The sequence below is a fragment of the Thermobia domestica genome, chromosome 1 (genome assembly GCF_964235325.1).
Source record: "Thermobia domestica chromosome 1, izTheDome1.hap1.1, whole genome shotgun sequence".
NCBI classification, from domain to species: domain Eukaryota; kingdom Metazoa; phylum Arthropoda; class Insecta; order Zygentoma; family Lepismatidae; genus Thermobia; species Thermobia domestica.
In genome coordinates, this window is record NC_137454.1 from 258,751,951 (window position 1) to 258,777,965 (window position 26,015).

A 26,015-nucleotide genomic window follows, 5' to 3' on the forward strand; every position below is an offset into this window, starting at 1 on the left:
TTATTATTATTATTATTATTATTATTATTATTATTATTATTATTATTGGAATTTACATCTGTGTGAACGTCCCTAAGTTTAAATTTCGCTGGAAACAGCTGTTCGAGTAATTCTATTTTTAAATAATCGATAGCCATCCATCCTCCCTGGTCTTTCCAAGATTTTCTTTGACAGATTAAGTGAATGCTGGAATAGTGCATCACCTTATAAGTCCAGGCAGCGTCCTTTTCTCTGACAGTGTGCTCAAGCTTTAATAATTTAATAATCAGTGATGAAATACGTTTCAATATCTGAGAAAATGTCTGATCACGGAAATTGTAATCTACTTAGAGGAGCTAGACTTGCGGGTTTTCTTATTTGCTTCCTCGGTTTTAGTAAATAATAATAATAAAAAAAAATCTGAATTTATAAAGTGGAAAGTAACCATTTTTTTTTATTTTACAACCTTTATTTCTTTTAGGAAAGACTTTTAGGAAGAGAATATTTTCGTCTTTATCAATTTTTCCTTTTTTCTACGCTGCGTATTAGTTTTATTTTATTTTATTTGTATAACAATCACCACATACCGCTCAGAGGCCATTTTATGCTGAATATCTAACAACAACAACAATGGAAGTGATTTGGGAAGGAAAAATGAAATCTTTAGGTCCCACGTTCTGCTGGCTAGGGTAAAGGAGACGGTGATGATGAGAAATGAAGGAAAATGGTGGAATGAAGAAAGTGGGAGGAAACGGGAGAACACGAGAAAACCTAATACATGGAGTTTGTCCAGCATAAAGTTCACTTGACGCGAGCTGGGATTCAACCAAGGACCTGATGAACCAGAGGTGAACGCTCTACCACGTAGCTACCGCGGCTCCAGGATTTAGGAGGGTATCGGCCAGACTGTTTAGTAGGCACTATCCCGGCATTTGCCTCGTAGAGCCTGGAAAATCCCCTCAGGATGGTCGTGTTGCGTTTAGTCGAAAAATAAAAATATGTAAAATGGTTGTTAATAAAATATCCGTTTTAAAATAGCAATATGTTCGTGGGATACTCGTAACGGGTTGACCTTGACAATACCTGTGGTGGAAGTGCGCGAGCTTCCGCTGTGTATCGCTAGTTGTCGCCAGGGTTGAAAAAAAACATGTTTTTTTTTAAAAAATCAAAAAGAACGTTTTTTTATGTTTAAAACATGTTTTTTTTTGTTTAAAACGTTTTAAACGTTTAAAACAAAGTACTTTGTTTTAAATACAAAAAAACACGTTTAAAATGTTTATTTTGTTTAAAACAATCTAAATATGCATATATATTACATTTTTTCATTCTTAGATATTGCTTGCCATCTATATTCAACCGCTAGATCAAACTTCGGGAACTTCCCTAATCTCGATCCGCCCAAATGTTCAATTCTGGAGAAAGAAATTGGCTTTTTCCCGATCTCCGTTCACGAAATATGTAGTTTAGTTTCTTTGTGTTACGTTCTACTGGTCGTCTGCATTCTTAATCTTTAAACGCCCATTGACGCAACTGCTGTGTCAGGGCTTTAAACCTCAATGCCTCAGTCTTAAACCTCAAATTAAGGCTGGAAGATGGTTTTGTTACCAATTTATTCCTGAAAGATGCAGCTTTGCTGGTGTGCATTTTATGTATATGAGAGGAGGGTAAATATCGTGTTTTTTTCAACAGTTTTTTGGGGGGGCCATTCCCCCTCTTGGGGGATAGATTCATAAAAATTGTTACGTGAAGCAATGAAGTAGGCCACTACATGGTAGAGTGGCTGCAAGGTTGCCAGGGCCCCGCAAAGTCAATATTTTCATATTTTTAATGATTTTTATGTCTGTTTTTTTTTCTACGAATACGGCAGGAATTTCACGAATTTTGCCTCATTGGAATTTGTGGTCTATAAGCTTTCCAATGATGTATAACTCATGACTGTGATAATTAGGGGTGGTCATCAGAGCCCCGAACGTGAGAGTCTACCATTTTGTTAAAATCCCTGGCGGGAGTCTAGAGTTAATTGTGTTATTATGCCGTAGACACTAATCATTATTAGCTACCCATGTTGCAGATAGAGATGTATCTTGAAAACTGTTTAGTTAAAATATGTCTTTTGCTCTTTGTAGGCTAGTCACTGCTTTTTTCTATGAGTTGTATTGTATTTGTCAGAGCATTTCTTCTAGCTTATGATGTGAGAACTCTTCATTATTATGGAAATGATAGTGATCAAAAAATATCCAAGTTTTGAATTTGTGAATTTGGAAAAAATAACTGAAATCTTTAAGTTTAACGTCCCACGGTTATGCCGTTTAGGTTAAAGGAGACGGTGATAATGAGAAATGAGTAAAATGATGGATTGAAGAAAGTGGGAGGAAACGGGAGAACCCCGAGAAAACCCACGAGCACGGTGTCTGTCCACCACAAAGTCCACACGGCGCGAGCTGGGATCGAACCAGGGACCCCAAGCACCGAAGGTGAACACTGTACCACTGAGCCACCGCACCCCCTTTGTGAATTTGGATCTTAGAATAGTGTATAGTGTGTTTAACCTCCGTTATTCTTGGAAATTAAGAAATGTTGAAATACTTCCTTTGAATTTCTGTTTGTTTAGTTATACACACATTGATGTGCAGAATTTCGTTCAGTAATTGCTGTTATAATAAGAATATAACTCTGCTTGTAATTTACTCCATGCACAAATCCTGCGGAGGATGGGTTGTTTGTTAGAAAATTAAATTAACTTACTCAATCTGATATTTTAGTAGTTTTAAATATGTTCAACCACCATCGAAAAAAAACACGTTTAAAACAATTTGTTTAAAACGTTTAAAACAAACTGAATAAAACAACAGCCCTCGTTTTAAACATGTTTTAAACACTTGTTTTAAACATTTTGTTTTAAACATATCAACCCTGGTTGTCGCTGCATTCAGCTGCTTGCTGCTCAGCCAGCAGACGGCGTATTTTCACCTAGGTACTGAAGGAGTAGAGTTCGAAACATGATAATGGGAATTGTGAAATGGAGGAGGTGATATTTAAATTACGAAGACAGGAAACCATTGGATTATCGCTGTAAGGAGACTGAATCAGAATTCAGACCACTAAATTGCTCAGGAAGAAAACAGTTTTGGAGACTAAAGAAAAAAAGGAAAATAAGAAGGGAAAGAAAATGAATGAAATAGTTTCTGGTATGTATGGTAATTTGTTAAATTAGAATTAAGTTCCTTCCATTTCACTTTCCTTATTGTCTCCTATTAGAAAAGAAAAAAAAAGAAATAAAGGAAAGAAAGTTTGAATTGGTCATCTTACGTAACCAGTAAATGACTTGGTTGGACTATCTGCGAGAAACCTTTTGATGTTTGTTTTTAGCTATAAATTTAAATTACAGTAGCTAACCTTGGTCGTTAAGATTGGGTAGAGAATTCCTATTTAACGTTTCGATATAATTACTTTATTGCGTTTAAAGTGGGGATTTTATATCTAAATATTCGAGCGTTAAACAAATCCTTGAAAGAAAAGAGTATTGAGTGTTACTTTACACTGTGGATGTTATATTTAAGAGAATTAATTTACTTCAAAGGAGGACTTTCGTTATTATATTTCGTACATGTTATTTGTTACTGAATTACACAAAATAAAGTTTGTAGGTTGTTATTTGAAATTGCGATTTTGCAGTGATTTGGAACAGATGATAAACTATTCTACCCTTCTATGGTAACTATCGCACTCACTCGATGTGTGGACGTTAATTGTCGGTACTGGTTGTTTTATTTTTTGGGAATTATTTTGCAGTAAAGGAATTTAATGCTATTTACATTCCTAGTGGGTAAAACAGCTAGAACTGGGGATTGGATGATACATGGAATTATATATGTGTACTACATTACGCAACACATATATAATTTAAATAAGGTACCTAGGTGAAAATACGAGTGCCAAAATAATTGAAGGGTTTTCATGAATAGGCTTTATCTCTCTGAAAATTTTTGTATAGTAGAGTTTCTCTGCGGAAGGATTTCCTACTTAATGCTTTTTTGGCATTTTGTTTCTTGCAATTGGTACTGTTTGTATATAGAGATAGATTATAGGTGGTAGTACCCCTTGCATTGGTTTATGGCAGGATGCTAAATGCGTAAAACGAATTGTTATGGAAGTCGCATGCTAAAATGGGAGGAAAATTGATGGAAGTATATTACAGAAACATAATAGATATAAAATTCCCAATTTATTTTGTAGTGTTTATATGTATATATGTAATTCCTCTCTCCCCGTTATATGGTTTTGAATTAAAGTGTAATATGGCGCAGTTTAATGATATGAGGGCTGGTTTTGTAAATGATAATGATCAATCTAGCTCAAGTGGCGATGAGTTTTTGGGGTATCAATATGAAAATCCCTTATTTGAAAATGAGCTGAGCGGATGACAAATTCCTAATTATGACTGTGCTTCTCCTAATATGGGAAGAGGAGCGTCAAATATGAGGGGGTGGTAGGACTGGAATGGTACCTCCACTAACCCGTCAATTTCAATTCAATTTTTCTAGGCATGCGTCGGATAGCATGTATAAAGTCTTAATGGAGGAAATTAATAATTTACCAGTAATTGATGAAGCGAATTCAGATTTGACCTTCAAGTTTTTGCTTCGTTTAGATAGTTTTCTCAGGGGACGAGATTTCCCATTGGATTTGGTGCTAATCGCTTGTCTTTCTCGAACAAAAGGGGAAATTCAGGAGATGGTACAATCTCTGATTGGAAGTTCCCTCTCATGGACGACTGTTTGTAGGCGAATAATGTTGCGTTTCATATCTACTATTGCTAGAACTCAATATATGAAGTTATATTTTTACACTACTGTGAGTGAAGAGGAAACACACTATGACTTTATTGATTCTAAATTATCTATAATTAAGGTTTTGGATATGAATTTTGATGAACATACTATTTGTAAATATGGTTACCCCTCGAACGCATGAATATTTAGTTGAGCACCGATTTCCTACCACTTTTGAAAACTTGTTAACTTTAGCTGCTAGATATGATGCCTTGTTCCGATATAAAAGGGATTATTATAAGTTACGTAAACTAACTTTAGGTGACAAACAAAATAAGGTCACAACACAAAAATCACCTAATATGTTGAAGGCACGTGGCATGCGTAACTCAGTGGTTCATGTACCGAAACAAAAATGTTACATTAATCAAACCTAGTGTTCATCAGTTAGGTTATGGAGACTTAATTAATGGAATGCAAATGAGGGAGAACTTTCAGGCTACAAAAGAAAATGGATCTTTAGGAAATAATACACAAAAATTTAAAATTCCTAATTCAAATTTAGATAATTTCAATAGAGTACAGGGTGTTCAAACTCAACCACTGTTTAATGTGAAAATAAATGAATTTGGGGATCTACTGAATCAAGTATATCTCATACGCCTGATAAAAGGATAATGAATTTGATTTCGGTGTTAATTTATATAAAAGGCGAAGCTGTACCTTGTGTAATAGATACTGGTAGTAGTAACAATTTTATCAGTAAGCGCTATTTTGAACGTTTAAGTAGTATGTGTCGTCTAAAAAGTAAGAATGTGAATTTACAAACTACGGATCTTGGAAATACTCAGATTCTCGTAAAACATAGAGTTCGTATTTACTTCCGCATGGGACGTCAGCAATATTGCGAACTATTTTATATCATCGAGTCGGAAGACTTGGCTATTCTTTTGGGTAACTGCTTTCCCTTCAAAGTATAGTGCTGTTATAGACTTACCAAATAACATATAGAGTACAAAATCGAAGACTAAGCGTACCTATACAAGATGCTTCCCAGTCGTCGGCAGAAACTTTGCGCTCTTCCCTTTTTACTTCTAGGGGAGAGTGTCGTGGAAGGCAACCAACATGCAACCTAGGTTCGCTGGAAACATCGTCTTCTCCTAGTACTTCTGTGAGTTTTCAACAACAGCATAGATTACCTGAAGCTGCTGCATCCACGTCACATGGAGCTCTTCCAAAAGAGCCAGACCCAGATATGGAGTTTTGTTATGACCATTCTGTTCTTCATCCAGAGAGAATAACCGGGGAAAATTTACAAGGTAATTATAAGGTTTCGCCTGAACTTTTACAGATAGACTCTAGTTTACAGAAGTATGTTGATAAAATTTTGGATAATTATCAAGATGTGATCACTGAAAAAATTGATAGAGTTAAGGACATTAAATATAAAATAGAAGTAACAGATAATACACCAATTAGACAACAACCTTATCATCTCCCTACCTTTAAACAAAAGGAATTAGAACAATATATTGAACAACTTGAGAAAGATGATATAGTAGAGAGGGTAGACTTTTCACCGTTTACTTCCCCCTACTGCTCAGATAATAGTAAACGTTTAGTCGTAGCTTATGGAGAAATGAACAAACGTGTGATTTGTAATAACTTTCCATCTCCTAACATGGAGAATGTTATATCAAGTATTTCTAATCACTCTATATTTAGTAAATTAGATTTACGATCCTCTTTCTTCCAGTTGACCTTTACTAAAGACAGTCGTCCTTATACTGCCTTAGTCACAAAAAATAAAATTTATCAATTATGGTTTATCCGATGGGATTTTTAAATAGTCCATTTGTATTAAGTAATTTAATGAATAAGGTACTTGATGGGTTAATTGGAAAGAATTTGGAAGTATTCTATGATGATATTCTCTTGTTTAGCTCTAATGTCGAAGAACATAAGAAATTGTTAGAGGATGTTCTCTCCCGTTTAAGAAAATGGGGTATAACCATTTCCCCTAAGAAAACATTCTTATTTCAACAATCTATAAAGTACTTAGGGTTTCATTTTGAAAAGGGAACTATGTGTATTGACTCTGACAGAATTAAGGCAATTCAGGATATTCCAAAGCCTAAAAATCGTAAAGGAGTGAATAAAACATGCTCATTTTTTCATTTTACTCTAAATTTGTAAGAAATTATTCGGAATTGATAGCTCCACTACAGGAATTACGATCTCCTAAACGAATATTTAAGTGGAAAAAAGATCATGATATTGCACTTCAAAGATTGAAGGATGAATTTTGTACTCATGTAATTTTGAAAGTTCCTGATATGAACTCAAACTTTATTGTCCATTCGGATAGTAGTTTGCGTCATTATTCAGGAGTTTTGTGTCAATATGATGAACATGGTAATTGAGACCTGTTGCTATGTTCTCAAAAGCAATTCCCCCTACAGATTGGAGTAAAAATGTCTATGAGTTGGAAATTAAAGCCCTTACTCTTTGCTTAGAACGATTTGAATATTATTTATTCAATCCATTTGTTGTATACAGCGATAGTAAAAGCCTCTCTTGGCTTCTTTCAAATCATAAAAGACAACGACGGTATGGAACTCTTCTCGAGAAACTTGCTCGTTTTAGGTTTATAATAGTCCATATCCGCACTAAGGTAAATTGTATAGCTGACTTTCTTAGCCGTGTTGGCAATCATTTAGAATTTTATACAAAAGACGCTGATACTGTTGAAGTTGTCAAGGATCATGATAAAAGTGTAAATGCGTCTTTTGAAAACTTTTGGAAGTACCCTGATTTCAGTATTTCCTTGAAAGAACACCAAAGGAAACAAGTTGTAAGAGTTTATAGCCAAACTTGAGAGCAAACAGGAGGTAAGAGGTTACAAGTTACAAAATAACATCTTGTTAAAACAAACAAAAGGTAAATCTGGTCAAGGTTTTAGAGCTGTCGTACCATCTTCTTTAGTTAACAGCATTCTGGAGTATGCTCATAATTCTTTAGTACCGGGACGTCGTATGGGAATTAAGAAAACGATGCAAAACGTTGCTTCTCGCTTTACCTGGTCAACAATGTATTCAGATATAAAGAACTAAGTGAATATTTGTGAGGTCTGTCACAAATGTAAAGATAAAACTAAGAAACATATGGAAAACTATTATACTAGAAATGTTAAACATCCAAATTATATTTGGCACATTGACGTAGCTGGGCGTCTTCCCAACAGTTCAGGATATTAGTTTATTTTGATTATAACATATTCTTTCAGTAGATTTGGGTTTTTAGAACCTTTGAGACAAATAAATTCTAAGACTATTTGTAATAAATTATTAGATCTTTGTCTGAGATACGGATTTCCAGGTTCTGTTTTACACGATGGAACTTCATACTTCGTATCAGAGTGCTTTTCTCAATTTCTGTACTCTTATAGGATTTGGGATGTTAGATTGTCTCCTTATAACCCGTCGCCGAATAAGGCGGAAAGAACCATAAGGTCGGTGAAGAATTTAATTCGTGCATACGTTGATAAGTTAAAGAAAATGGGCCCAATTGTTAACTAAAATCGCGTTCACTATCAACATTAGCATGAATGCCAGTATTAGCAATATTCACCTAGTGAGATTTATATGGGGAGAAAATTTTATCATCCTCTTGATATTAAATGGTTATTAGATCTAGAAATTTTGGATGATGACCAAAATAAAGATGAGAAATTTGCGATTATCTGTAATAATATTCAGAATTCCTGGAAACGTAGTGAAAAAATTTACTCTCAGAAACATATTCCTGTTAATATACATGCTGGAGATCTTGTATTAGTTAAAAGAATGTTGAAATTGTCAGTGGAAAAACACTTTAACCCAAAAATTGCTCCTCCTTGGGATGGTCCTTTGAAGTTTTGAGTAAACCTACACAGAACACTGTGTGGTTGAGAAGTGTAGAAAATCCAAATATTAGGTTGAACCGCAACGTATCCTTTTGTAAAATCTTTAATGTTCCTCCCAATACTCAGGGTAATAATAGTTAAGGTACCTTCAAAAAATTTACTTAACTTGATTCGGATTTGTAATTTTGTTTATTGTTATATATCTTGTTGGAATCCTTGTTGTGTTTGTTTTGTTTTGTTTTTTCCTCCAGGAAAATCTTTATTATTGTTAAGGGCTAGGAGTTGTAGTGGTACAGCCCTTCATCATCATTCGTGTTCGTCGCGTGGTTGTCGATAATATGTATTGGAGTGGATAATCAAAGGTTTGTAAGAGGATTAACCATAAATTAATAGTTGAGGAAATTCGGTAATGTACAAATTATTTTTATTTTTCTCCACTTGGTTAGTATAATAATATTGTTTGCCCTCTTCGGCAAGGGGGAAATTATGGTGTTGCATTTAGTCGAAAAATAAAAATATGTAAACTGTTTCTTAATAAAATCTCCGTTTTAAAATAGCAATAGGTTCGTGAGACACTCGTAACGCGTTGACCTTGGCAATACCTGTGGTGGAAGTGCGCGAGCTTCCGCTGTGTGTCGCTAGTTGTCGCTGCATTCAGCTGCTTGCTGCTCAGCCAGCAGACGGCGTATTTTCACCTAGGTACTGAAGGAGTAGAGTTCGAAACATGATAATGGGAATTGTGAAATGGAGGAGGTGATATTTAAATTACGAAGACAGGAAACCATTGGATTATGGCTGTAAGGAGACTGAATCAGAATTCTGAACCACTAAATTGCTCAGGAAGAAAACATTTCTGGAGACTAAAGAAAAAAAGGAAAATAAGAAGGGAAAGAAAATGAATGAAATAGTTTCTGGTATGTATGGTAATTTGTTAAATTAGAATTAAGTTCCTTCCATTTCACTTTCCTTATTGTCTCCTATTAGAAAAGAAAAAAAGAAATAAAGGAAAGAAAGTTTGAATTGGTCATCTTACGTAACCAGTAAATGACTTGGTTGTACTATCTGCGAGAAACCTTTTGATGTTTGTTTTTAGCTATAAATTTAAATTACAGTAGCTAACCTTGGTCGTTAAGATTGGGTGGAGAATTCCTATTTAACTTTTCGATATAATTACTTTATTGCGTTTAAAGTGGGGATTTTATATCTAAATATTCGAGCGTTAAACAAATCCTTGAAAGAAAAAAGTAATGAGTGTTACTTTACACTGTGGATGTTATATTTAAGAGAATTAATTTACTTCAAAGGAGGACTTTCGTTATTATATTTCGTACATGTTATTTGTTACTGAATTACACAAAATAAAGTTTGTAGGTTGTTATTTGAAATTGCGATTTTGCAGTGATTTGGAACAGATGATAAACAATTCTACCCTTCTATGGTAACTATCGCGCTCACTCGATGTGTGGACGTTAATTGTCAGTACTGGTTGTTTTATTTTTCGGGAATTATTTTGCAGTAAAGGAATTTAATGCTATTTACATTCCTAGTGGGTAAAACAGCTAGAACTGGGAATTGGATGATACATGGAATTATTTTATATATTGTATTTCATTACGCAACAGTCGGCAGCGGAAATCAAACCGAACTATCTCCCGAATGCGAAGCCAAAACTCTACCAGTTGATCTACTTTGTTTGGTAAGATTGTCGTTTGTGAATTTTTTCCCTTTTAGAATTGCTGCTGACGGGAAATCTAAATCTCAAATCGAAAGAAATTATTGGACTAAAGTTTTAGATGGGAATAAAAATACTATCCAACTCTAAATTGGCACCAGCTTGCACCAGGTCTTAATTCAGCCATAAATTGGCCTCCAATTAGAAGTACAACCATTTCTACAGCTTCACCTACTTAATGCAGAGAGCCAAATAAGGTCTTAAATTAATCTATAATGCTGAAGGTAATTTTTTCTTAGTCTCTGGTTGATAAGCTAAGTGATTCGGTAACGATTCTCCAAACCCAGCTCTCCATCAAGATTTTTCTTCTTGTTACTTCATACACAAATCCAGTTTGTTATGCATCCGATACGCGCAGAGACCCAGTGTGAGTTGCCTATAAGCAAAGATATTCCATAACTTCGAAGATATAAGTATCTTATAACTATACGGACCTATTTTCATTAGTATTAAATGAAGAAATACTGGTAGGGCAACCATAAAACTTTAAAAAGCATAACAGAATATTTCACTCTTGGTTGATACTTTTTTTCTAGTTGTGACAGCTACTTATGTGTATGCACGTGTGACATCTTTAAGAGCATAATAAAGCATAATGTTCCAAAATAAAGCATAAAGTATAATGCTTGTTTCCTTCATTTGAGAATTGTGTTCTCAATTACTTTCTGCAAAAGAAAAGTTTATTTAAAATGGATTGGTAAAAAGAGTGTTTCAAAGATAGAAACCTCCAGTAGACACGAAATCGAACGAGAAAAATTATTACACTGAAGTTGAAAACTGCGTCCTTTCAGAGTCTGAAATTCACCATATTGTCTTTTCTAACACTAACTATTAGTCTGCCCTATTAATGATCTGAGCTCAAATGTTTGTGCTTTCCAGCGCGCATAACTGGGAAAGGACGCCGCTTTCTACTTCGGTGTAATAAACTTTTTTGCGTGTTTTCGTGCCTACTTCTAACCATTATGCCCTCTAATAGGAATTATGAAATACCCCGCATATATATATATATATATATGTGTGTGTGTGTGTGTGTGTGTGTGTATGTGTGTGTGTGTTTCTAACAACGGATCGAGCGTATACCCACCTAAAAAATTAGCATTACATCACTGGCAGAGGTTTCTGGCCGTTCGTGATGTCCCTCATGTGGTCGATACAGCTCATGTCCGGATCTAGAGGACGAAATCATGTGTTGAAAGTGGCCAGATGTTCCTTATATCAGTCGCTAACCATTGCGACCTGGTGTTTTGGTGCAATGTTATCCTGGAATGTCCCATTTTTGCTAGAGGACACAAAGTCCATAAAGGGTCAGCAAATCATTGAAATAGCGATGACCGATGCAGTCCGATTCAAGAGACTCAGCCGTACTCAAGTGGACTTTATGGTGAACAGCATCATGCTAATGATTTTCCTCGGGGTTCTCCCGTTTCCTCCCACTTTCATCATTCCATCATTTCCTTCATTTCTCACCATCACTGTCTCCTTTAGCGTAGCCGGCATAACTGAAGGACGTAAAATTTCAAGATTTCACATCATTTTCTTCTGTGATGAGAAGTTCGTGAGATACTCTATTTTTTGGCGCACATAGCCTATTAAATGCTCCTTTTCGCGCTTAGGACATGCATTGTAATGAAAATAATATGATAAAAGTGCGACCCGAGCTAACTAGGAAATGGTCAGTTGGCGCTTGCTGGTAAACTAATACACTATTTAGAGGTCAACTACACTTAAATACCAAATTTCAGGTGGAATTGCACACAGGAGGAAGTTGTGCGGGTTGAGGTGAAGTTTAGCATTGGAATTCAATATATGTATTGATGCTCGGTCAGCACTAATTTATGCATAGTTAAACAACTTAGATACGCGTAAGAAATACCTGAGCGGTTCGGATAATCAGATGCTCACGTCATCATACCCTGTAAGTAATTACGTTTTATTTCGTTGGCGTGCATCTAATTCCGTTTCTCAATAACTCCAATGATAAACTTCAAACCCTCATTATTTGTTTCTTTATATTTACTTCAACCTGAAATTTTATATTCAGGAAAAAAGTTATATTTTATATTTGGGCTAATTTTATAGTTGATTAGCCTCTAAATTGTGTCCAAGTTTTGTCAAAATTCCTAGCGAGGACCAAGTAAACATTTTCTTATAAGTACTAAATGTGTTCAAAAATTCAAATCAAACGGCTAATTCGTTTTCCCGTGATCATCAAACAAACAACCACGATGTCAGTTTTATATGTTGACCAAATATTTGGAACTTGCTCCCTTTTGCCCTTAAAAGCGAATTTTTTGAAGACGATGGAGCATATGTTCACGAAATATAAAATAAGGTGTTTATATATCAATTTCACCTCTCTAACATGACGGGCTCAAGGAATACTCTAGTTTCGGCACACCCTTTGAATACCTCTTCCCTCTTATGATATACATGTTAACGAATGTAACAATAAAAATCCGACTGGAGCCAAGTGCTAAATACAGTATGTTAAAAAATCATTTCAAGCGGTTCACCCATTTTGCTGTGATAACATATACCATATTTATGGATGTCATCATTCTTAAATTTTGAGCAAAAGTTATAGAAATTGCTTTCTTTCCCACTTAATACCGAAATTTCTAAAAGCACTTGGATAGATGCCCATTCGTTTTTAATGATGATTTTATATACCAAGTTTTACCTCTCTAAGATGAACTCCCTCTTCTCCATTAGGATACCTATTTTATTAAAATGGCGTGATAACAACCTAGTTCAAGGCAGGAGTTAACTGTTTTAAAAAATCATATCAAAAGGTTCATCCTGTTTCTGTTATGAAGGACAACGTCTCTTTTATTTGCACAATATAGATATAGAATAATAGTTGGTGTTGTCTTGTATGCGTAAGTTATTTATTGATTTTAAAAATTATTGGTTGATTTTAAAAATGAGTTGTTATGTTTGGTGAGCAATAGCCTACATGTCTAGCATTTTATCAAGTCAAGCTGTGAATTTTGTCTGTAAAATTTATCTTATGTTGAATATACGTGTAATGTCATATTAGTAGCAACTTAAGCTTGAACGCTGAAACATTGTTCACATTCATTTCTCAAGAGATCCTCTTTCCTGTCCACCTATTATTAGCCTCTATCAATAACTTACAAAATACTGTCACGAGACGTTTTGCATGCATAGTCTGTAACACTTTTCCCCATATCCTACTTTTCTCAACTTCCCCATATTTAGTTGAATATTTTCCTCAAAACCGTTTCAATACTGAAGTTTTTTCATGTATTAATTTACCATTAGCACCTAAATTGAAAAATACTTCTGATAAAAAGGAAAATTGAACTGAATGTATACAATATCATTTTTAAATTGCTAATCTTGTAAAAGTTTCTTTGCTACTGCTACAATAACATCGTACAGTATTATTTCGTTGTAAATTATTTGCTTTCGCTACAACTTGCATCATTTTGGTCAACATGACTTTTATTCACATCACCCAGTTGGGGATTGCATTTCAGACCCGGTCTCATTCAGATATATCCGCTACACGAAACACATGTAGCTATTCGGACAGATCCAATGGCCCGGAAGAAACCGAAATGTTAGCTCTACATCATTTTATAGGATTCATGAAGCCTACTATTCTAGCTCAAATATTCACTTGTTTGATTAACGGTTTAACATTTCTTAATCTATCAAGTTCACTACTTCAAATATAATTTTACGTTTATTCGTCTTCTTATAACAAAAGTAATGCAGTGCTTTTGGATTCACTACGACAAAAGATTTAACAAAACAATGTTGGCCTCAGATGTATTTCTTATATTCTACACAAGTTTTATGGGTTTGCTTGATTAAATTTTGACGATCTCATATAAGAAAATCATATAACTTATCTTTTCCGTAATTCTCAAGCGTTTATACTCTTATAGAACGCGTAGTTAACTTTCAGTACAAAGTTTTGACACACAAACCCACACATCAAGAGAAAAAGGTAACTATAGATTTAGTGAGAAGGAGAACACTCTCGAATTATATTTAAAAATGAAATTAACGTTAATGAAAAATTAGTTTAACGTCCCATAACTTTAGGCTAGTTAAAGAAAATACTAGTTCAAGAAAAACTTTAATGATCTAACGATAATCAAACCAGAGACTAAATGTACCAAAGGCGCAGTAGGTTCTTCCTACTAGACCAGGAAGAACCTGACCTATATTAACAATGTCATCAAAATTTTCCATGTGAATGATGATGTTTTGTGGTCTTCAGGTCAATTCGGGTGATATTGGGTTACAGGTATGACCATTTGCAGGTCATGAAATTCGTAATCAGTTTCATCATTCCTTCTCAAGCCTCGAGAACGGAGCTCGGAAGCATACTTTCTCCATGAGGACAAGTCTGTGACCAAGCATTCTATTCGATGAACGGGCTATCCCTGTCTTGTTTGTCTATATTGTCTTTTCCCTCACTCTCATATATATAGGAGAAAGTTGTACAAAATGGGGACCCTTATATATTTTAGTACATAAAACCAAAACTATCAATGATAAAATTGCTAGATGTAAATCAAAACATTCAGTGGAATGTTAGTTACTAAGAAAGAGGCCTTTTTGTATCACAAGAACGTTTATTTTAACAAAAAAAAAAAAATAATAATAATAATAATAAGGAAAACTAAAAAAAGGGCAAAAGTCCCCGCTTTATACTACTAGTCGGGTAAAATGGGGTTGCCTTTAAAAACTTACTAAATACTTTCAAAAGTTACAAATATCTTGCTTAAAACTTTTTATGTCATGTTTACAACTTGTTTATACCTTATATCTAGTTTACAAATATCTCGTTTATAATTAATGGAAAATAAATAAAAATGAGATTTTGTACTAAATAAAACTAATTAGAAATAAAATACTTTTGTCTGGTAAGCAACATTTTAAATTTTACGTGCTACAAAAGTCACAAACAAATATAACATCCTCTTCGTCCACGTTAGAGCAGGCATCGTGTGCCCACCCATTGCAGCCAGAACACCTAATGCATCCTTCTATTGCTTTCGAATGACTATAGAGTCCGTTTCAAAAAAACATAAGCCACATGAGAATTATCTTCCTCTTCCGACGTTGAAGATAGTATTGTTTCCGTCTTGAGTTAAATGCTTTTTTTTTTTTTTTTTTTTTTTTTTACTTCGGATCTCTTTAAGAGTATATTCCTTATCAGACAAGATCTCACATTTCATTCCAATACGTTTGCTCCTTTTCGTTCTTTACTAGTAGCAACTTTTCGTTATTTACCAACCTTTCTGTAGGTTTTTCTCTTCTTCCTTGTTTTTCTTCTGCTTCTAATTTAACTTTGTATGGTGAGGAAGTGAGAACTACCGCCTTACCCCTTATTTTATTATTTTTATGTTTCTTAACCCTGATCAGCTCTTTAGGTGGGGGTATGAGCAATTTTGATGAAATGCGAACACTTGAAAAACTTAAGGACTATATTCCAGTTTTCCTAAAGCCATTTACTGCCGTTTGCACTGAAGCTAGTTTACAAAAGCTGCATTGAAGAGTTTTCCCGACTTTCTAAATGGTTACTTTCCGGCCAGGATGGTTTATCAACCATTTTCTTACTTCTCAAGAAGTTACTTAGAGCAGGGAGCAAAGTTTCAAAACCAGACGCACTCTCCAATCCAGAAATGGTGGTCGCCGTATCTCTCACGAACAAATGATGAGAGGTTTCCTCCACGGCTTTGGTTTGACAAAGAGATTATATCAGGGCATAAAAATTTAAAGCCAGACAATTAGATTCAGGATAACCAATTTTGAATTGGACAATTTATATACTTGTTAAGAAATATCTTGCATTAAGACTTCACGTTTGTATAACATTTCTCTGCACTGAAGTACCAGTTGTCGATTGCAGTTTTCGGATCAAAGTCTTTAAGTGAAGGGCCATTGATGGAAATTCTCAGCAAACCATCCAGTGTGTCAGTCTTCAGTGAATTCCTGTAGGTAGTCTTAACTCTGTAGAGAGTGCTGAACCCTCTCTTGCAAGAAACAGTACTCACAGGTAAAACTCCACAAAATGTGACAGTTGGAAGCAAATTTGAGAATTTCGTAATAACGTTTTCAGTGTAAATCTTTTTTCTGGGTCTGATTCAAAGTCAATAAAGAAAGCAACCATTGGAGAAAAACCACTTCGACTGAAGGTGGGAAAGGAGGATCGAATTACAACGTTGTGAAGATTTCACATTTCGTGTTTTCTCTCACTCATTGATAATTATTTTCGTGCGAAAGAATCTGCACAGCCCTGTGAGTTTAGGCAGAAACCATTCCTACTGAACACTGCCAGCTCTAAATTTCTAGTTGCCAGTGGTGGCCTGGTCACCGGAAATTTTGCGCCTGACTTAGAGGTGTCATGAAACTGACATCCAGAGATTATAATCTGTGAGATGTGTAGTGGAAAGCAGAGCAAAATTATATTCCTTTTCTTTGGTAGATTTGATCAGTTATAAGCTCTTGACATATTAATTGTGAACGTCTAATAGAAATAGTACAGGTTTCTCAGAAGTAGGATTTATGAACTCTAAATATTTACGTATTAAACCAAACCAAAAACTTTCCTTATTTATCCAGCCACTCTTGTGATACACAACAAATAAACCACGAGGTGCATCATCATCAACATAGGACTTTCCCTTTTCCTGGGTAAAACAAACATGGCGGGCACAAAATTACCAGTCACGTTTATACATATTTTTGTTGTCACTAAAACCCCCGTTTCCGATTATGTCAAAACCCCTACTTGTTTTTTTCCACAAAGAGCGCAAGCACTTTAGACGGCTTATTGGATACCATCATGATGCCTGTCTCGTTAACATTATAAATATCATTCGGAAACAAATGATATTGTTCTTAAAAAGACCCCAATAGATCAAAAACTTTTTGACAGTCTCGCGATTAAATCCGTTTGACCTAGCCATTGATGTCTTCTCAGGATAACGCGAAGAAAGGTTAGAATGCCTAGAGAGAAAACTATACAGCCAATATTTTCCAACAATCTTCTTGTCTCTGTTAAACGAGTAGGAAATACGTTTCGCTTCAGTTAACTCGAACGCAAGAGAACGTAAATCGATTAGTGTCAGGCCAAAAAGTCTTTCTTTTAGTGTTAGAATGTGCTGGACTGTAATACGCAGCCTTAAGCGGACTGTAATACGCGAACAACAAGTAAATTACAATGATGTTACATGTCATCTAAAATGGGGACGCCCCCAATTTGTACTACCTTCTATGTTACCATTTTGGCAGAATGTGACATACATGGAATGTTTCCTATGTTCATAGGTTAGATAACCCAATAAGTGAAACATGTAAACAATAAAACAATAGCTTAAATCAAATGAATACATTAGTGTATTTACCAAATTTATTTCTACATATAATCATGGAGTAAGTCAAATAGTAGAAAGGCGACACATCGAAAACTATTTCGCAAAAAACTATCCACCCAAACTGTACAGTGATGTTTATATTCCTGCCCAAAATGGTGTAATTGTTGTCATGAACAATAATGCATAGCCTTGCCGCTGTAAGCAGCGCCAATCATGCACAAAAAGCATGCCCCCGTTTTATACAACTTTCCCATATATATATATATATATATATATATGGGAAAGTTGTATAAAACGGGGATATATATCTGTGGAAAGAGAGAGAGAGTATAGTACAGAGGTACGCTCCATATACAGTATATGGAGCCTTCCAACTTTAGAAACCTCGCAAGAAAAATCTGGGTACGTACCTCTGTACTATAAAGAATACAATAACATGTAAGAGATCACTGCGGATTAGTGGTGTCAGTGTGTAGTCGATCAATCTGACTCAAGCACAGTCCCAAAGTGCTTCAAGTATTTCTGAATAGCGTGTCTGTTTTGTTATGTTAGTGAGATTGCAGCATTTTTCTCCAAATAAGCAAAGCGTACAAAATTTCTAGGGTCAATCCATCTGAAGTAGTCCAAGAATAGTGAAAATGGTTGCTCGACCATCTCCGAAAATTATAAAAATTTGAGTGTGACGAACCGTGTGTATGGGAAGGTAAATAACATCATTCACGTTTTCGTATGTGCAAGTGTTCCTAAATGGCGGCCATCAGTGGCGGCTTGTGGAATAAAACGTAGGGTGGGCCAAGCCTCAAAACAAATACTTTATGGTTATTACTACTATTACTACTTCTACGATATTATTATTGTTATTATTTGATTATTAAGTGAGTTGCTTAAAAAGATCGAAATTCCAGTCAGAAAAACTTATCATACAAAAACATTAAGTATAATCACACGGCAACAACATAACATAAAATATTTTCTGTAATAAATGGTACTTATCTAATTATCTGTACATATACTCTGCTTCACAGGCGTGCGCAGACCCTTGGATTAGAGGGTGAAAATCAATAGCGGTACTCCTGAAGATATCCAACCTTTCTTTATAATTTAATTTATTTTTTCATTTGCCCGGAGGATGTTGAAGTATCTGGGAAGGTGGCGCACCCAGGAGCGACATTTACGATTTTGTTGAAATTCAGGAAAAAAAACAATGCCAAAACAATAGGTGGGTCGAGCGCCCCCACTTGCCCCCAAATGCGCACGCCTATGCTCTGCTCTTATTTTGTACTTAAGGTTGGAAAATTTCTCGATCACTTTTGTGTTGAATTCCTTTATTGTGGTAATATAGTCTTTGTGTAGATAACATAGTTAGTGCATTGAGTCTGTCTTGGGTCATCGAATTCCTTAGACAAGTCTTCATCCTTTTTAATGTACTGAAAGAACGTTCTGATTTTGTTGTAGCTACAGGCGTTGCCAACACTGTGTCCACCAGTTTTGACACCTCAGAAAATGTATCTGTTAAGTCATTGTCACGCAGAAATAGTAATAAATCACTGGTGTTATTAATTGTGCGAAGAATATCATTGCTGTATGTGGCGGATAGTTCGAATTTGAGCTTTTCTTTGTTCAGCATAGGATAGAAACGGGATACAACTGTTAAGTCATTTTCCGGGAAGAGATGTTTAAAAGTAGGAAAGTTCTGAGTATTCACCATTGATAACGTGCGTAATACTTTCTAACAACACGCTTACTTTATTCATCTTCATCTTCACAATATTTATTCGGTTTTTTTTTCCACAGGAAAACACAGAGGGATAGGGAATAGCACAAATGACACTAAGAAGATGCAACCTAAACTGAGGGATGGGCACGTCGTTGATTTTCCATCCCTTCAGCAGAAGTAAGAGAGAGAGCAAAGTCAAGGAAAAAAATAAGTGAATATATGGGATCAACAACCCTACAGATACAGCGAATTTTGGTAACAGACAAGCTTCAAACCTTTTCGTTCGGAAGGGGTCGGGTGGAATCGTGTGATGAGGGCCAAGTTGGCCCGGCTAACGATTTTTGGCCTATGCCACCTACATTCAAGCTGGGTTTTCATGTTGTTCGCCGCAACGGGAGTCAATGCATGACGATAATAAGTCCACACTGAAATGGGCTAGGCCCTTTTTCCCCTTTATTTTGTACTGACCGCGCGAATAGCGTGCCCATAAGCCTAAATAGTACATGATGGAAAAACTGATTTGAAGGAGTCAGAACTACCGTTTTTGGTTCAGAGGGAAATTATAGCAACAATACTAGCAGGATAACTTAAGATACATACATTTTTCTACGTTAATACAAAAACGATGGGAGGGCCGGGCCCATTGGGCCCCTCATGACGGGCCGCCAACCATCTTTATTGTCGGTGGAGTGCTAATTTTTGCATTTGCAAGCGTTTAAAAAAATTACACTTGCTCTGGACATACGAATCAGACGAACACCAAACAAAAACAAATGTTTACAGGAGAGACTGAAGTACACGAAGAATATAAACTTTTACCTCTAAATAAATATGCAGGATTGCAAACCAATACATGAAATCACCAGTAAAACTACAGAAAATTACACCTTTAAAAGGGCTACTTTAAAATGGCATAAAGTGGGGTCTCATAAGTTTTGTACTTGAGTACTATTGCATGTAAAGAGTCTGCAGAAATATCCACGGCTATGATAATACTGGCACCGTAGATTTATGAGGATCCGAAAGTTGAAATTTGTGATTTTGATGCCATTTTTGGGGCGAATTTCTCAGGAGGGCATGCTGCAAATGCCACAAGGTTGCCTTATATCTAACCTACCTAACTATATACAAAACTACATGAACTGGCATAAAATAAAGGGATACTTCCGGTTTACGTGGAAAGTTGAAATTTAGCATGATTGTAGCTTTCAAGTACTAAGCCACAGGAAAATTGCCAAAAGTTAATATTTTTAATTTTTAGGGGGTCTAAGAGGGGAATGAAGGAATTCTCTATGTTATTTAAATGAGCCCTTTTTTGAACTTATAATCTCATATTTTAGGTATTTGGAATTGGAATAAAAACTTAAAATTCGATATGCTTGTACATTTACGTTAGCGTTACTTAAGTAAATCACCAAAAATGAAAAAGTTCAACCGTAGAGAGGTTTTATGGGGAACTGAAAAATCTTTCCAATGTTATTTATATGGGGTATCTTCTACACTCCAAAAAGTTTATTTAGGCACTTTCAGCAGGATTAGAATGGTGAAATTTGACATGATTATAGACTTCCGGGGCTAATCAACAGGAAAATTGCCAAAAGTTTCACCATTGTTTTTAGTTTTTAAGGTGGGATGAAGTAATTCCCATGTTATTTAAATGGGTGTTTTCTTGTGACACAAAATCTTATCGTTTAGATAGTTGAAATACGAAAAGAAACTTGAAATGTGGTAGGATTGTAGAGGTTCGAGGGCGTAGGCCGAGTAAACGCGGGAGTCTGGGGACGGAATTCCCAGCTAGCCAAAGACTAGTCTATCCTATATAACGCAACTTTGTGAACATATTAACTTTCGTAACTGGGATTGGATTTCAATGATACTTTGCTGATTATTTAACTGCCTTAATACTGCGGTCCAAAGAATTAGCTAAAACTTGTATCCAGTTTCCAACTCTGTTTTCAGGTTTTGGCTAGTAACTCAGAAACAATTGGAGCACAAACGATGGAGTTCCATGCACGAACAAGCGCAAACAATGTACTAACGAATGACACTATTTTCATCTTTTATACTTAAATTCATTGCGCCAAGTTCACGCTGGCCCACTACCAGTTTTTCGCTCATATCTCCGAAGTTATTAAAGCACAAACGATGAGGTGTCGTGCACAAATGTGTACAAACCATGTACTAACCAATGGCACTGATCTCATCGTTTGTGCTTGAAATATGGGAGAAATGGAAGTATTTTATTTCAGAAGAAGTAGCAAAAATTTGTATCCGGTTTCCAGCTCTGTTTTCAGTTTGTGGATTATAACTCAGGAACTGTTGAAGCACAAACGATGGGATTTCGTGCACTAACGAACGGCAATATTTTGATCGTTTGTGCTTGAAATCTGGTTGCCTGCGTGAACTTGGTCCCCTACCATATTTTCCCTTATATCTGTAGAACTAATATAGCACAAACGGGGTCCGCGGTGGCTCAGTTGTAGAGTATTCACCTTTGGTGCATGGGGTCTCTGGTTCTATCCCTGCTCGCGCCAAGTGAACTTTGTGGTGGACAAACACCGTGTACGTGGGTTTCCTCGGGGTTCTCCCGTTTCGTCCCACTTTGTTCATTCCATCATTTCATTTATTTCTCATCATCATCGTCTCCTTTAACGTACCTGACATAATCGTGGGACGTAAAACTTAAATATTTCGTTTTTTCATTTTTCAAAGCACAAACGATGGGGTTTTGACAGAAACCAATTACACTACTTTGAATGTTTGTGCTTGAGTCGGAGGGCCAAGTTTACGTACCTGAGGTTATGAATGTTACCATTTTGTTTCTTGTTATGTATTTAAGGACACCGTTAATATCCCTGCAGAAACAATAAAATTTAAGCACTTTCGAGCAAAAACGTTGAAGAATCGATTGGCATATTGAAAACATTGTTTTCGGAAAGTGTCCCAGCCAACTTGACGTCAAGTTGGCGGAGACTTTTGAAATGTAAATAACGTCGTTAGTTTCATTGCACAAACATTAAAACTACAGCACATTTCGGCACAAAGAAGTATAAACGATTAATGTTTTTAAATATTTGCCAACTTAAAATTTAGAAATATGTCCCGGCTAACTTGACGTCCAATTGGCCGGGATTTTTGAAATGTGAATAACGTCGTAAATTTCATTGCACAAACATTAAAACTAGAGCACATTTCAGCACAAACGAAGCACAAACAATTAATGTCTTTAAATATGTGTCATCTTAAAATGTCCCGGCTAACTTGACGGACATAAGCTCATAAGGTCGAGGGACAAAGAACACATGCACAAGGACTAGAACTGTCCAATGATTGAGGACATATGAACCGGGTGGTAAACAGCACCGGTCCATTAAATAGGCCAATAGGCCTCAGCTTGTCGTTAGAGGCGGGTAGAATACATAGCAGTAGATTACTCCATGTTCATCTCTAACTCCCTCTAGCCATTTTAAACTTACAAGGTACCTCTGCTCCATTTTTATTTATTGCAAGCATATTAAAAATATTGAGGTCGCTTACGGAACCATATTATATTATTCAATTGAGCTATTATATTTCATGAATCACTTTGGTATCATATGGAACCATTTTAGAGGGTTAGACTCAAAAAACCTAGGAAATAGATAAATAAGGATCATATACAAGGTGTTTCAAAACAACACCGACAACGTTTGGGAGGTGATTACTGACACCAAGATAAGACAAAAAGTATAGATCACCCTAGGGGCACAAATGCTTCCTTTCGGAGCTACATGCTGCCGAAAACATGGAATAATTAACTTTAAAGGTCTATAGCTCCAAAACTATATGCATCCTACTATATGCAACAATTTTTATACAGATAGTTGGTGAGTACTTCAAATTACATGCCAGTAGCCAAACTGCGTAAAATTATACATGCCTCTGTAGATATTGTATTTATGTACTTTGTAAATGTATTTATAAAAATATGTATGAAAGTGTATTTACATGTATAAGAAAGAAGCATGAAACTATTATAGCCTAAAGAATTAATAGTTAGGTAAGTTTTTCCATTAGCAAAAAAAGTTATAAAATTCTAGTTTGTACCAATACGACTTGAATCTTGTGAAACTCAGGAACTACCAATGCACTGGTTTCATGATAAATGCGTAAAATTCTGATATAACTGGAACACAGTACAGTGTGTAGATTATGCTAACTGAAGAATCCAGTCCAACCGTATAATAGCACTGCTGTCGAAACTAGACACCAATGAGCATTAGTTTCGGTTCCTGTCAATTCTGTGGTGTTGTTATAGTGAATGATGTAAAAGGATTTCTCGAGAAATTAAATATAGCTAATTTACATACAACGCATCTAACTGGAGGGCACGGTGGCTCAATGGTAGAGAGCTCTCCTCTGGTTCGGATTCGTGGTTTGATCCCTGGTCACGCTAGTTTCTAATGGACAACTTCGTGTCCGTGTTCTCAGGGTTTTCTCGTTTCCTCTTTTTTCTTATTCCATCAATATTTTCTTAATAATTCACATTCATAATTCATCCGTTTCCTTTAACCTAAAAGGTATAACGTGGGACGAAAAACTAGAAATTTAATTTCCTTTGAATGCATTTAACCCTATTGAGCAATCGTCAGACTTCATTTGTGAAACCAATTAAGAAATTTTATTATTACTACTATAGTACCTGTAAATAGTCATAAATATTTCACTAAACCGAACGTACATTGTTTCGCGCATTAATATAATTGCAAAGAAATTAAGTTCAAAACTTGTGACCTAAACAGAAATCCTACCGGAATATCTACGAAATAAGATAAGTTTCCTATTTCTTCGAAAGGCAGCTAAATATTATAGACTTTAAATCTATATTTTTTCTCACAACGGAAATGAAAACTTTGATTGCTAAAGTATAAACAAACTGAAGAAGTAATAGTAGGTCAACCAGTTTTTCACTCACCTCACCAATGCATCAATTATTCTAATCAACATTTACTTGTACTGACAAGAGTAATATATTCCTGAGATACAAATTCGAAACACTAGTTACGTGAGATTTAATCACTAGCTTGTTGCAAGCCTGTCAATTTGACATTTTGACAAATAGGCTCCAGCAGTCCCTTATCAACTTATCCAGTTTAAGTAATGTTAAATACAGAAGTACCTATATCTTAGAATGCATCATTCACATTCTAAATTTTTCATATTCAAAACTCGTATTATGACATATTAATTAAAATTCGACACAAAGGCAGTGATATTCTTTCTACTTTTACCTGAGATCAATAATACCTAATGCCTTCTGATATCTATTCATAGGTTATAATAGCTAGTACCTTTATTGTTATAACCGAATAGTTGCTGTAGTATCACACAAGTGAATATCAACACGTGAGAAGCCTTGTCGGTCTGCCGGTACGAAAAGAATTCTTAGTCTTTTATTACAGAGTTAATTTGCAGAGACCAAGATATACTAATGTAATCTCTAAGAATTTATTTCTTTTCATTCGTAATATAGAAGTGCAGGGTGAGACAAAACTCCAACACTACGCTTTTATTTTTTAAATGATTTGGGGAAAGATGACAAAACTCTTAAATGTTGGTAATTAGGATTGAAGCGCACCAGATGGTGCCATTTGATATCGTGGCGTCTAGCTTGAAATCCGCCATTTTGATTTCAGGTCCACTATTTCAAATGGGAAGGGGGCATGCGATACATAGGGATGGGCACGAGCGAGTTCGAGTGAGTTTTCTTTGAAACTCTACTCGACTCGAAACAGACATCTTTAAGCTCGACTCCAGAACTCGGCTCGAAAAATTTCGTCCAACTTGACTCGAATTCAGATCGAGTTTCGAGTTGAGTCGAGTCAAAAGAGCCAAATCCTGTGTGTAGTTACAAATACTCTCTTCAAGTATCCTACACTGATAATATAATTATTATCAATGATACTTCTTCTACTACAACTTATTATTATTATTATTATTATTATTATTATTATTATTATTATTATTATTATTATTATTATTATTATTATTATTATTATTATTGTAATAATAGGCTATGTGTAATTGTTCACAACATTCTGTGTTTGAGTTCCGGAGGAGCAAGTGGTTCGGGCTCAAGCCAAAAATTGTTAAAACTTCTAGGGCACCGGCCAAACATATTCAAAACTGCTCGGTAATGATTTAGGGTTGTCATCGGCTGGAGCGGTTGGGCTTACAGCTCATTCACTATCGAGCCGAACAGTGAGCCAACAGCTCACCCAACCGAACCAGTTCGAGCCCTCGGCTGAATTGAGCCGAACCGAGCCGACTAGAGTTGATGGCTCGCCTCAACCAAGCCGGCTCGAGCTCATGGCTCACTTGAGCCGAGTCGGTGGCTTATCCCAATCGAGCTAGCTCGAGCTGTTACAGGTTGTTCTTCTGCTGGGGCTCAAAAATTCAACAGTGTAGATTTCAGCCATGATGGTAAGAACTACAGTATATTCCTTTTATTGATGCTCACGACATTTGAGGCTGCCTCGTTATAAAAATCTATTATCGTCTCGTTATCGAG

General features: G+C 35.6%; 1 protein-coding gene across 5 annotated transcripts in view; it reads left to right on the forward strand.

The window, feature by feature from the left end:
• LOC145660603 (uncharacterized) overlaps positions 1–26,015 on the forward strand; it is a 269,662-nt gene that overhangs the window by 114,278 nt on the left and 129,369 nt on the right. The window contains exons 1-2 of one of the 5 annotated variants that reach the window (XM_081725882.1): positions 5,537–6,070; positions 8,907–9,017. The exons of 1 other annotated variant lie outside the window; for it this stretch is intronic. Coding sequence is in view for 2 of the 4 variants with exons in the window: in XM_081725873.1 (XP_081581999.1) it covers positions 6,007–6,070 (64 nt within the window). In the remaining 2 variants the exon portion in view is untranslated. 3 more of the 5 variants (XM_081725873.1, XM_081725865.1, XM_081725892.1) reach the window with 3 other exon arrangements.